Source organism: Eschrichtius robustus, chromosome 16, assembly GCF_028021215.1.
Source record: "Eschrichtius robustus isolate mEscRob2 chromosome 16, mEscRob2.pri, whole genome shotgun sequence".
In the NCBI taxonomy this organism is placed as follows: Eukaryota; Metazoa; Chordata; class Mammalia; order Artiodactyla; family Eschrichtiidae; genus Eschrichtius; species Eschrichtius robustus.
Window position 1 is genome coordinate 63,384,415 of NC_090839.1, and position 14,358 is coordinate 63,398,772.

At 45.4% G+C, this 14,358-nt stretch overlaps 1 protein-coding gene across 4 annotated transcripts in view; it reads left to right on the plus strand.

Annotated features, from left to right (window-relative positions):
* The window catches only part of CLEC16A (C-type lectin domain containing 16A), a 208,705-nt gene that overhangs the window by 14,172 nt on the left and 180,175 nt on the right, over window positions 1–14,358 (plus strand). For all 4 annotated transcript variants that reach the window (XM_068565832.1, XM_068565833.1, XM_068565834.1 and 1 more), the window contains exons 3-5: window positions 2,370–2,503; window positions 11,191–11,339; window positions 14,105–14,210. In XM_068565832.1, the coding sequence (XP_068421933.1) occupies window positions 2,370–2,503; window positions 11,191–11,339; window positions 14,105–14,210 (389 nt within the window). The remainder of the gene's footprint in view (window positions 1–2,369; window positions 2,504–11,190; window positions 11,340–14,104; window positions 14,211–14,358) is intronic.

The window sequence follows — 14,358 nt, forward strand, 5'->3', positions numbered from 1 at the left end:
CCAGACTTGATTTGGAATTTACCAGTTTTTCCATTAGCATCCTCTTTCTGCTCCAGGATCCCAATCCAGGCACCCACAGTCATTTTAGTTGTCACGTCTCCCCAGTGTCCTGTGGTCTGTGACAGGTTTTTAGTCTTCTCTTGTTTTTTATGACCTTGATAGTTTTGAGAAGTACTGACCAGCTGTTCTGTAGAATGTCCCCCAATCTGGGTTTCTCTCCTGATTAGCCTGGGAATTTTGGGGAAGAGTGTCACAGAGGGGAAGTGTCCTTCCCATCCCAGAATGTCAACGTGCCTGATATCCACATGATTCCTGGAGAGGTTAACCTGATCACTTGGCTCAGGTGGTGTCTGCCAGGCTTTTTTACTTTAAAGTTACTCTTTCCCCCTCCCCTACAGTAGTCTCGAAAGTGAGTCGCTAAGTCCAGCCCACCTGGACGTTGGGGGCGTGGGAATTAAGCTCCACCTTCTTAAAGGGGGGAGTATCTACATACACTGTTTGAAATTCTTCTTCGTGGAAGATTTGTCTCTTCTCCTCATTTATTTGTCTATTCAATCATTTATTTATATGCATCCCTTGAAGATCTTTCAGGTTTGGTTCCAGGCCACCGCCATAAGGCAAATATTGCAATAAAGCGAGTTACACGAATTTTTTTGGTGTCCCAATGTATATAAAAGTTATGTTTACACTGTACTGTAGTCTGTTAAGTGTCCAATAGCATTGTGTCTGAGAAACAATGTACATACCTCAGTTAAAAAATAATGCTGTTGGGAAAATGGCACCAATAGACTTGCTCAACACAAGGTCACCACAAACCTTCAATTTGTAAGAAAAACACAATATCTGCAAGGCACATGTATATCAATAGGGACTCATGGATATTTATTTTATCCTCTGGATTGTAATCCAATACTACGTTATTTATTGTTTTGCTGGCATTGTTCCAGCTTCAGGCACTAGGAGCTCTTTCAGGACGCTTCCTGTGTCCCTTTGACTCAGCCCCATCCTTTTGGTTTTTGGAGCACTTCCTTACTTTCTGGTACTCTGAGGTGCTCCAGGCTCATCTTGCATTTTATCTGCCCCAGCCCTAGAATTAGCCACTTTTCCAAGGAGCCCCTTACTACCCTAGGGAGTTTTAAAAATCCAGGCTCCTGGATTTCACACTAGACCTACGGAATCTACCCCTGGGCAAGGTGTAGGTACAAGCATTTTAACAAGTTCCCAAGTTGCTCTTGGGGTGCGCTGAGCTTGTTGGGTGATACTTGGGAGTCAGTGCTTTGTACAACCTGCCGCAAAGGAAGACACGATAGGTCCAATGACTGAAATATTCTGGGGATCAACGTGGATGGCATTTGTAGGCACACGGGCTCCCAGAATCAGAGTTGGAAAATAATTTAGAGGTCTCTTTAAGGTCATATTTATTTATTCATTTACCCTTTCATGGATTCAAACAGAAGATCTGCAGCACTGAGCAAGTGCCAGGCCCATGTTCCTGCCACTTGACAGCAGAGGGAAGAGGGAGACCAAACACTGAGTCAACCAGCAGACCCACGGGACTGCCGGGAATTGTTCTGAGTATCCCAGATGAGAGATTACCTGGTCTTAGCGTGAATACAGAGAACACCAAACTAGAAACGTCATTTTCTTCCTTTAAAGACAGGCATTTAGGGGGTCTGCATTTCAAGACTAAAAGAGCCAATGTGTGCCCCCAAAGTCAGTGCCCCCAGGCTGCATGTAGACAAATGTCCCGTCCAGGACAAGAAAGGCAAAGCAGACTTGGGGACCAGCTGGGGTCCCATGACCACATCAGCACCTTCTCTTTCCTTCCAGTTCTCATACCCTAGATGTGGAAACGACAGACTTGTTAATTGAGAAACCCAAACTCTTTTAATATTCAGCATCATCTTACCCCTTTGTAGGGAATTACTCTGGTTCCCAGGTTGTTGGTGAGCACTCAAAGCTATGAAAGCAAAGGAAAGAGGCTTAGAGAGGAAAACTAGGCTTATAAAATATTGGATGGAAAATGCTGCTTGTTGGGTTTATAAGTGTAGGTGGGTCACTGTGTAATCATTTAGTTGGGAAAGATCCTTCCCACTCTGTCAGAAATCTAGGAGTTCACTGCTTCCCAGAATCAGCACGGTTCTCACATTCCGGGAAGAGAGTCTGAAAGGTCGCATTTTTCTTGGTGGAGGACAGCATCGTGGGAGCTGGGTATCGCAGAAGCCGAGGCCACACGGGTGGTGTGATCTGGCTGCTCTGCGGATGCCTTTGTTGGGGTGCACACGCGTGTGCTGGGCGTGCAACCAGAGGACGACATGCATTTCCACGTGTAGAAGCAGACCACTGACGCTTTCCCATTCTCTCCCCAGCTTCTTCCTGGAGAAGAACATGTTCGTCTTCTTCTTGAACATCCTGCGGCAGAAGTCAGGCCGCTACGTGTGCGTTCAGCTGTTGCAGACCTTGAACATCCTCTTTGAGAATATCAGTCACGAGACCTCACTTTGTAAGGACAGTCCTGACACTTGCCTCTGCACCTCTGAGTGTCAGCTGCATGTCGTTTGCCGTGGCGTTCATGTTGCTGTTTGAATGTCTGTGCTTACTGTGTGTCTCGGTGTGCTTGGGCTGCCATAGCAAAATACCCCAGGCTGGGCAGCTTAGACGACAGAAATTTATTTTCTCACAGTTCTGCAGGCTGGAAGTCCAAGATCATGGTGCCATCAGGGTTTTGGGTGAGGCCTCTCTTCCTGGTTTGTAAATGGCCACATTCTCTTTGTGTCCTCACGTGTTCTTTCCTCTGTGCACGTGGAGAGGGGGAGAGTTCCGGTGTCTCTTCCTTTTCTTAGAAGGACACCAGTCTTCTCGGATCAGGGCCCCACCCTATGACCTCATTTAACCTTAATTACCTCCTGAAAGGCTGCATCTCCAAATACAGTCATGGTGAGGGTTAGGGTTTCAGCATATGAATTTTGGGGGCACACAGTTCACTCCCTAATGTCATTTTTTCCCCCTGCGTGGTAGGGTGCTGTGAAGAGCTAAGAGAGGGCTCCCCTCTGCTGTCGTTCTGGGAGTGTTTGCATTTCTTCTTTATAACCTGTTATTAAAGAGCTTGGGTCGCTGAATAATAGGCCAACAGAATAAGCCATGGAAGCAGCAAGGTGAGGAGGAACGTGGCCAAGGAGCATGGAAGGGCGTGGCTATGGCCCCTGACCTGCCTGCTTCAGTCCCACTGCCCGACTGACGAGGGTGTGACTCAGAGCCTCTTCCCGGCCCTCGATGAGCCCCGGGCTCTTCGTCTGAAACAACCAACCTGCGAGGCAGGTGCTGTCAGTGCCCTCATTTAACACCTAGAGAGTTTGAGTCACTGGCCCCAGGTGACAGCTCTAGCAAGGTAGGAGTTGAGAAGGGGTTTCAGCCCAGGTCAGCTAGCTCAGTGGTCCTCAACTAGGGGTGACTGTGCTCCCAGTGGACATTTGTCAGTGTCTGGAGACGTTCCTGGGGGGTGGGCGCTACTGGCATCTAGTGGGTAGAGACCAGGGATGCTGTTAAACATCCCACAACACACAGGACAGCCCCCCACAATAAAGGATTAGTTAGCCCAAAATGTCAACAGTGCCAAGGGTTAGAAACCCTGGTTTAGCTCCTAATCCTCCGGGCTTGATCACGAGCTTTATTATTTCAAGGTGACTGCACCAAGCCCCAGGCCCTGCCTGCAGGAAGCAGGGAAGAGAAGACAAGTGATAGAATGTCTATGCCACAGGCAGGCTCTAGGTGCCCACGACAGGTTTAAAAAATTTCTGATGGGTGGAGAGAGGTAGAGATGGTGGCATTCCTCCTGAGGAGGGAGGAGGGAGGGATAGGAAAGAGCTGCTGACTGATGGCCATTAGATGGTGCTGCTGTCCCAGGACACTCTCCTTACACTGCCCCATGTCTGTGAGTTGCCAAATGTGAGTTGACTCACTCTCCCTGAGTGGTTTCCCAACAGCTTTTGTTACCCTGGATATCAATTGCGTGTGGTTTCTGAAAACTCCGAGAGGGGAAGACCCAGCTCGGTGGTACGGGCCAGGGACGCAGACCCAAGCAGGTCCGAGGCCTGGTTCTGCCACATACACCCCATGTGTATTCCAGGGAGTGAACTCTCCAAGCTGCAGTTTCTGCATCTGTGAAGTAGAGATAATGCTAGTACCTGGTGATTAGAGTGGTTTGAGGATTGAGTGTGACAGTGGGTGTGCAGAGTGTAGTATGGGGTCTGGCAGGTGTAAGTGTCCAGTTAGAGTTGGTTTTATCATGAAATCCAGCATTCCCCCAAACTGACCTAAGAAAACACTGGTATGATTTATGTCTCTGATAACCCAGCTAACCCCAGGGCTACTGGATTGAAGAGGGGGTTGAAAATTCTGGGCTTTCTGGATCACGTGGCCTTTCTTGTACTAGGACTAAAAAGGGCGCTGTGCTATAAGAAAACCCAGGCAGATGCTGCTGGCCTTACAGGGAATTCATCAGAGTGCTTTCATAAGCTCTGCCAAAGCAGCAGAAATTACTCCCATTTTACAGAACTTGGATGTATGGGGGTGAGAAGGATGGGTGAGATTTGCTTTTATTTTTATTTTCTAATTATAGAGAGAAAATGTCCTCTTTATAAAACAACAACAACAACAAAAATCAAACATTAAAAAACTGTAGGAAGCAAAAGTTCTATAGAATCTCACCCTAAGAGTTCAGTGGACACATACCATTTTGCTCTTTGTTTTATTTTTCCCAACTTACTAGCGTATCTTAGATTTTTCATATTGTCCGTTCATGCATCCCTACCTTGTTTGGTTTAAGAGCTGCATCTTGCTGGGCCATAACTTGCTTAACATGACCATGGGCGTTTAGGTGGTTTCCGTATTTTCATTATTACAAGCAGCCATTTCACGAGTGCACCTGTTGCCTGTTGGGTTTGGTGACCTAAGTGACAGAAGGCCTGAGAGCCTGAGATTACTTGTAGACTCCTGGGTTTATTATAAAAGGATACCACAGAAAGCTGGCCACACAGTGAGGGGGTAGTAGAAAAATCCCAGTCGATTAATAGAGGCACCTCCGCCACCCCCATGGTGGCCTCACCGACCACAGAGTCATGTCGTGGAGGCCCTGGAAAAGTCCCTGCTGGGGAAGGATGGGAGCGTGTGGCTCTTCCACCTCACGAGTGCAGCCGAGAAGCCCGAGGTTGCACATCTCAAGCTGCCAGCATAGGCGTCTGAGCCCCTGGTGGCCCGGCAGCCACTAACCAGTCACAGTGGGGCTAACATTCCTTCTCCGGCAAGCCCATTCATCCCCAGCCAACCACAGCTGGCAAGACAGAATGAAAAGAAGTGCTCGAGGCATCAGCATCACCTGGCTGGTTGTTACAGGTGTGGATTCTGGGTGGGTAGATTGTGGACTGTTCAAAGAACAGAATACTATATAGCAGAAAGGAAAAAAAAGGAATGCACTGCTAGCACACATGCAGCAACATGGATAACTGGGATGTGGTGATGAGTGAAAGAGGCCAGACGTCAGAGGGGGCGTCCTGTATGAGTCCATGTATATGAAGTTCAAGATCAGGCAAAGCGAGTCAGTGGTGCTGGAAGTTAGGCTAGGGGCTGTCTTTGGGAAGAGAGTATTGACGGGGCAGGGGTGTGAGGGACCTTTCGGGGAGCTGGAAGTGCACTGTGCCTGATCTGGGTGGTGTATTTATTTGCAAAAATTCATCAAGCTGGACACCTAAGGTTTGTGAGATGTGTGCGTGTATATATATATATATATACGTATATATATATATACACACACACACACACAGGTACGAGTACTTAAGATTCATATATATGTACATTTTCACATATATCAAGCTATACACTTAGATTTATGATATACGTAACCTCATTTTTTTTTACAAGATATTAAATATAGTTCCCTGTGCTATACAGTAGGTCTTTGTTGTTTATTTTGTATATAGTAGTGTGTATCTGTTAATCTCAAGCTCCTAATTTATCCCTCCCCCCACCCCTCTTTCCCCTTTGGTAACCATAAGTTTGTTTTCTATGTCTGTGAGTCTGTTTCTATTTTGTAAATAAGTTCATTTGTATCAATTTTTTAGATTCCACATATAAGTGATATCACAGGATATTTGTCTTTCTCTGTGTGACTTAATTCACTTAGTATGAAAATCTCTAGGTCCATCCTTGTTGCTACAAATGGCAGTATTTCATTCTTTTTTATGGCTGAGTAATATTCCATTGTGTGTGTGTGTGTGTGTGTGTGTGTATGTGTATATATATATATATATACATATCACATCATCTTTACCCGTTCATCTGTTGATGGACACTTAGGTTGCTTCCATGTCTTGGCTTTTGTAAATAGTGCTGCTGTGAACATTGGGGTGCATGTGTCTTTTTGAATTAGAGTTTTCATCTTTTCCAGATATATGCTGCCCAGGAGTGGAATTTCTGGGTCATATGCTAGTTCTATTTTTAGTTTGTTAAAGAACCTCCATACTGTTCTCCATAGTGGCTGCACCAATATACATTCCCACCAACAGTGTAGGAGGGTTCCCTTTTCTCCACACCTTCTCCAGCATTTGTTATTTGTAGACTTTTTGATGATTGCCCTTCTGACTGGAGTGAGGTGATACCTCATTGTAGTTTTGATTTGCATTTCTCTAATTAGCAACGTTGAGCATCTTTTCATGTGGCTGTTGGCCATCTGTATGTCTTCTTTGGAGAAATGTTTATTTAGGTCTTCTGCCCAATTTTTGATTCGGTTGTTTGTTTTTTTGATATTGAGCTGTGTGAGCTGTTTGTATAGTTTGGAAATTAAGCCCTTGTTGGTCACACTGTTTGCAAATATTTTCTCCCATTCCATAGGTTGTCTTTTCATTTTGTTTATGGTTTCTTCTGCTGTGCAAAAGCTTATGAGTTTGGTTAGGTCCCATTTGTTTATTTTTGCTTTTATTTCTATTGCTTTGAAAGACTGACCTAAGAAAACACTGGTACGATTTATGTCAGATTTATGTCAGAGAATGTTTTGCCTATGATCTCTTCTAGGAGTTTTATGGTGTCATGTCTTATATTTAAGTGTTTAAGCCATTTTGAGTTTATTTTTGTATATTATTTTGTATATTTTTGTATATTTTCTAACTTCACTGATTTACATGCGGCTGTCCAGCTTTCTCAACACCACTTGCTGAAGAGACTGTCTTTTCTCCATTGTATTTCTTGCCTCCTTTGTTGAAGATTAATTGACTGTAGTCGTGTGTGAGTTTATTTCTGGGATCTCTATTCTGTTCCATTGATCCATATGTCTGTTTTTGTGCCAGTACCACACTGTTTTGATTACTGTAGCTTTGTAGTATTGTCTGAAGTCTGGGAGGGTTATGCCTCCAGCTTTGTTCTTTTCCCTGAGGATTACTTTGGCAATTCTGGGTCTTTTGTAGTTTCATATAAATTTTAGGATTATTTGTTTTAGTTCTGTGGAAGATGTTGTGGGTAATTTGATAGGGATCACATTAAATCTATAGATTGCTTTGGATAGTATGGCCATTTCAACAATACTAATTCTTCCAGTCCAAGAGCATGGGATATCTTTCCATTTCTTTAAAGCATCTTCAGTTTCCTTTCTCAATGTTTTATAGTTCTCAGCATATAAGTCTTTCATCTCCTTGGTCAGGTTTATTCCTAGGTATTTTATTTTTTTTTTGACATGATTTTAAAAGTGATTGTCTTTTTTTTTTTTTTTTAACTTTCTCCTTCTGATATTTTAGTGTAAAGAAATGCAACAGATTTCTGTATGTTAATCTTGTATCCTGCTACCTTGCTGAGTCCGTTTATCAGTTTTAATAGTTTTTGTGTGGAGTCTTCACGGTTTTCTATAGAGAGTATCATGTCGTCTGCATGTAATGACAGTTTTACTTCTTCCTTTCCAATTTGGATGCCTTTTATTTCTTTTTCTTGTCTGATTGTTGTGGCTAAGACTTCCAATACTATGTTGAATAGAAGTGGTGAGAGTGGGCATCCTTGTCTTGTTCTAGAATTTAGTGGGAAGACTTTCAGCTTTTCACCATTGAGTATCATGTTGGCTGTGGGTTTGTCATAAATGGCTTTAATTATGTTGAGATATGTTCCCTCTATACCCACTTTGGTGAGAGTTTTTATCATGAATGGATGTTGAATTTTATCAAACGCTTTTTCCGCATCTATTGAGATGATTACGTGGCTTTTGTCTTTTCTTTTGTTGATGTGGTATATCACAGTGATTGATTTGCATGTGTTGAACCATCCTTGTGACCCTGGGATGAATCCAACTTGATCATGGTGTATGATCTTTTTTATATGTTGTTGGATTCGGTTTGTTGAGGATTTTTGCATCTATATTCATCAAAGACACTGGCCTGTAATTTTCTTTTTTGTTAGTGTCTTTGTCTGATTTTGGTATCAGGGTCATGGTGGCATCATAGAATGACTTTGGGAATGTTCCCTTCTCTACAGTCTTTTGGAAGAGTTTGAGAAGGATCACTGTAAGTTCTTTTTATGTTTGGTAGAATTCCCCAGTGAAGCCATCTGGTCCTGGACCTTTGTTTGCAGGGAGGTTTTTTTTGTTTTTTTGTTTGTTTGTTTAATTACAGATTTTATTTCACTTCTAGTGATCGGTCTGTTCAAATTATCTATTTCTTCTTGATTCAGTTTTGGTGGGCTGTATGTTTCTAGAAACTTGTCCATTTCTTCTAGGTTGTCCATTTTGTTGGCATATAACTCTTCACAGTATTCTCTTATGTTTTTTTGTTTTTCTGCAGTATCGGTTGTTATTTCTCTTCTTTCATTTCTTATTTTGCTTATTTGGGTTCTCTCTCTTTTCTTCTTGGTGAGCCTAGCCAGAGGTTTGTTGATTCTGTTTATCCTTTCAAAAAACTAGCTCTTGGTTTTATTGATTTTTTTTCTATTGTTCTCTTTATCTCTCTTTTATTTATTTCCTCTCTGATCTTTATTATTTCCTTCCTTCTGCTGACTGTAGGTTTTGTTTTTTCTTCTTTTTCTTTTAGGTGGTAGGTTACGTTGGTTTTTGGTTTTTTTTTTTTTTTTTGAGATTTTTCTTGTTTTTTGAGGAAGGGCTGTATTGCTATGAACTTCCTTCTTAGGACTGCTTTTGCTGCATCCCACAGGTTTTGTGTAGTGCGTGTAACCTCATTTTTAAACATATTAAAATTCTTAGGACCCCACTTCAGATCTACTGCCTCCTCTCTTAATGTGGGACCCAAGATTGACCTCAGGAATTGTTATAGTTAGGAGATTTTGAAAACTACAGACATGACGTCCTACCTGCAAAGCCTGCTCTGAGACTGTGTTCTAAGGACCACGCTGCGGCCCCTCTCATGCCCCGTGCTCCTGGATGGCTCTTTGTGTTGTGTTTGGTGATTCTAGCCTTTTCCGTATACTGTGACTGGCCTAAGTTAGGTACCTCTTTGGCACCAAATAAAACTTACTGTTTTATTTCTGTTCCCCCCAAGAACAACAGTCACGGTGACTGGAGGACTGGCGGTGGAGGTTAGGAATCTCCAAGCTTTCGTGAGAAGATGCGGGGTGGCAGCTCGTGGGATCGGGTGCTCCCTCTGTGCTCCTCACTGTCCTCAGTGCTTTTTGTGCATTATCTCCTTTAGTCCTCACAACGCCCCACCAGGAAGGTCTTCTTATTCCTGTTTTCAGACGGGAGCTGGGGAGTGGGGCAGGTAAGTGTCTCGCCCAAGGTCACCCAGCTAGGAAGTGGCAGAGGCAGTGTGGGTCCAAGTTTACCTTTGAACCCAGTGCCTCTGAGATATGAGCGTGACAGGAAGCCCTGCAGGGCTTCTTAACACACAGAGTGCTGGGCCCTCCCAGAGATCTGAGTGGGAGGTCAGGGCTGGGGCCCAAGCCTCCGCACGTCTGACAAGCTCCTGTGCTGCCGGTCCCACGACCAGACTTTGAGAAGCAAGGCTCTGCCCCACCCTGCTCCCCCTGCCTCACCGCGTCTGCCCGTGGTACAGGTGTGGATCACGTCCTGCCTTTCCCCGTCTGTGGGGAGGCAGCTGGGATGGTACAGAGCCCACAGGCTGGCAGCCCGAAAGGCAGACAGTGGGCAAGGCAGCACTGGCTTCGCAGGGTAGCTGGTAAGGACTCAGAGGATAACGTGTCTGGCCAGGGCCCAAGGCCAGGATTGCAGACAGTGGGCCCATGGGTCGCAGTGGGTCTGTAGACCCATTTTCACTGGCCAGCACAGCTTTCAGAACGAGTTGATCTAGTGGCTGACATTTCAATACAGCATTATGATCTGTGTTTTCCAGCTTCCTCTGCACAGTTGGAAGCTCTCACCACGCTGGGCCTGCACTTCTGCAGGGGCTGGGCCCTGGCAGCTTAGCAGGGGTGGCTGCTCTCCTGTGGCTCCAGTGCCCACAGGGCCTCGTCATCCAGTTTTCATCCTTGGCCCCCATTAGTGCGTGGTATTAACACAGGGCATCGGACCTGAGTTTGAATTCCATCTCTGACTTACTGTCTCTGTGTCCTCGAGCAGGTTAATTAGCCTTAGTTTTTACTCATCTGCAAAACGAGGAAAACAAGGCCCACTCTGCAGCATCATCATGACAGTGAATGATAATGTAAAGCAGTCAGCCTGGTGCTGGGCAGGTAGTGGAGGTTCAGCCTCAAGTGGCCTTTATGAAATCATGTTGCCTGATAGGAAGGAAAAAAACCACGTGGAGCCCTTTGTGGCATTCGAGGGTGACAGTGTGACTTTTGATGGCAAAATGGGGCCAGCTTTTATAAGATACAGTGCAGCTTACCCTCATCCGTGGGTGGTTTGTGAAAATACCCAAATACCAGCTCGTCTGCCCCACCCCCCGGCTCTCTTGTTGAACTTTGCCAACAACGAAAGAAAATGCTCAAGTGTTCTTTTCTGTGGTGTGGGAGGCAGGGTGACCCGGCTTTTCTCTGGCATTGCCCTTGAACTTTCTAGTGACTATACACATGGTGGCTGATTTCTTTGCTGGTTAAAGGTTAAGCTGCTCCCTATTAGCTTGACTGGTTCAAGTACTGATAGATTCTCATGGTCATCTGCCTGTTCCTGGACTTTCTCTGCTTGCCTTTCCTCGAGCATGAATTAACTAACCTGTTTTCTTTTGTGTGTTTTTTTTTTTCTCCCTCTAGATTATTTGCTCTCTAATAACTATGTAAATTCTATCATTGTCCATAAGTTTGACTTTTCTGATGAGGAGATTATGGCATATTATATATCGTTCCTGAAAACACTTTCGTTAAAACTCAACAACCACACGGTCCATTTCTTTTACAATGAGGTAAGTAATTGCAGAGGGGCACATTTGGGTGGAAAGCTAGCCAATCAGAGCAGCCCCTTTGGTCTGGGTGACCTCTGTTTACAAAGCACTTATGCATTCACTGTTTCCTCATTTTCATAGCAACACTGTTTGACCTTGGCATGCTTTAAATTTTTTTTATTTAACAAGCTACCTTTTCCGTTTTTAATGTAAAATGCAATTTGCACTACCTGAGAGCATGATACTCTTGGTAGGGAGAAGTGCCCAGAAATTAACTTGGGGTCGTGTTCCTCTGTTGGCAAAACAGGAACTCCGGTCAGGCCCAGCTTTGCCACTTCCCTGCTGTGTGACCTTAGAGAAGTCCCAGTCCTCTGAGCCTCAGTTTCCTCGTCTGAGAAATGGGGATGATAGTTTCTACCTTGGAGGGTTTTCCAGGGGTTGAATTAAATGAGCTGATGTCTTCAAAGCGACTAGTATGTACCTGGCTCCCTAAAACTGTAGCCATTGCCATGCCTTATAAGCTAAAATCCCTGGTATTCCTTGAGAGAATCACTAACAATTTAAATAAATAAATAGCCGTTGTTCTCACAATGAAGAGGAGCTTGAACAATCAGGTCAATTTATCTCACGTTCCAAAAGGTACAGATGCTGGCTGTCCTGGGGCTGGCTCATCCTGTGGCTCGACCATTTCATCAGTGACCCAAGCTTTTCCATCTTCCTACTCTGCTGACCATACAGTTGGCATCTGTCTTGAGGCTCAACCCCTCATGGTCTCAGGATGGCCGCAGGAGCTCCAAACATCACATACTTACATGCCACTGCCGAAAAGCGTGATGAGATCACATCCCTTCTTGTGCCCCCTTCTAACGTTCCAAAAAACTTCTTTCCCAGAAGCCTCCCAGCAGACTTCCTTTCCTGTCTTGCAGGTCAGAATTCTGTCACATTTCTCTCACAGTGTGTCTGACATTGGGGAGCAGCGCTGGCAGGGCAGTTCTGGCTCAGTCTCTCACGAGGCTGCAGTCATCTGAAGGCTGGGTTAGGGTTGAGGGATCTGCTTCCAAGGTGGCTTGCTCACATGGCTGACCATTCGGTGCTGGCCATTGGCGGCAGGCCTTGGTTACACAGGCTCCTCCAGGGTCCGCTTGAGTGTCCTCACAGCACGGCAGCTGGCTTCCCGTAGAACAAACGATCCTAAGAGACCAAGGCAAACGGTAATGCCTTTCAGGACTCGGCCTCGGAAGCCACATGCCATCACTTCCACTGTATTCTTTAGGCCGCACAGGCCCTGACTTAGCGTGAGAGGACGCACAAGTTGTGACTTCAGGAGGAGAGGGTCATTGGGCCATCTTGGAGGCCACATGCTGTCTGCATGGCAGGTGTCTTCTGATCAGTGGTCACACGTGCTGCACAGCCTGTATTGGAAGTCAGACCATAGTCCCAAACATTTCCTCTGAGTTTGGGCAAAATTCATCTAGCTGTCTCCATGGGATGTGGCAACAGCAGCCTGCACCTTGACTTTCTTTGTCTAGATTTGTAGTGGCAAGAGCTGGCCTCAAAGGGGAGAAGTACTAGCTGCCAGTCACAAAGTGTGGGGCACTTTGGAAGATGGACATTGTGCAGCCCAGTGCCTGGCCCACAGTTGGTGCTCACTAAATGTGCCCAGAGACCAGAGGGGTGCGGTTCGCGTTCTCCCAGAGGCTCTCCCGGGCGGAAGAAAACCCACCTGCAAAGTTCAGACCAGAGAGGGAGCCCCATTCTTCCCCCACTCGGGTGCAGCTGGGCTTCTGTGCACCTGGTGGGGAGGGCAGAATGTAGGGATTCTGGGGCCCGAGTGATGCTTCTGGAAGAGTATCTTGCTGATCCCCAGAGGAGTGGTAGGAGGCTGATTTTTGAGGTGGACTTAGTTTCCTTTTCTGTGGACCAGTGCAGTAGCTACCACCTGTGACGTGCACATCTGCTTCTAGTGCTCAAAGTGGCGTTGCCTTCATTAGACAGGTGTCACCTCGCTGAAGGTCATGGGTTCCCTCTTCCCCGCCCCTCACTGCCTGGGGGTGCCCTCCAGTCTGATCCGGAGCCATGTGGAAAATTGGCCAGAAGAGGGCAGCAGAGTGCGCCACAGCGTGCTGTAGCCCGGATCCTGTGTGCCTTTTCCTTAGGGCTCCATCAGTGGAGTTCTTTGGTTCTGAACTGTTTTGCTCTGTTCTGATGACCCCTTTTTAATGGCAGAAGATTCCCGAGACCCTCCTTTTCCATGATAATGTTTACACTTTTAGTGTTTCCAAATAGGGAAATATATATTATAGGTTCTGAATGTAGTCAGACTTTGCATTTGCCTTTTATTAGTAGAAGCGGCATCTAATAATAACACCTAGCATTACTACCGAGTGCTCGTTAGGTATCAGGTGCCAGGGTAATCACTGTACCTGAAATAATCTCATTTAATCCCAGCAACCATGAAGTGGGAATTATTATCCTCATTTTATAGATGAAGAATCGGAGGCTTAGAAATATTACATCACACAGCTAAGAAGTGGTAGAAAGATCATGAACCCAGGCCTGGCATTTCCTAGACCCGCTTCTGTTTCTTCCACGGTCTCACCTTCCCAACCCTCCCCTCATTCCCCATTGGGAATGAACCACTGGCTTAAGGTTCACGTGGGTACCTTTTTTTTTTTTTTTTTTTTTTGGTCTTTTACTGAAGTCTCTGATAGGATTCAGAAAGCTGGGGTAGGGGCCAGCCTGTCTTATGGGTCTGTAACTCATTTTCGGTACTTCTTGTGTTTTAGCACACTAATGACTTCGCCCTGTACACAGAAGCCATCAAATTTTTCAATCACCCCGAAAGTATGGTTAGAATTGCTGTAAGAACCATAACTTTAAACGTCTACAAAGGTAAGGTTCCTTATGAGCTCATGCCTCATGGGGTTTCTAACTTGACCGCTAGTGCTGGCTCTCCTGAGTCCGTACAAACAATTCTCTGGTGGTAACAGAGAGCTCATTTATTGTAGCTGGGGCTGCCTGTCTCATGAAAGGTTGTCAT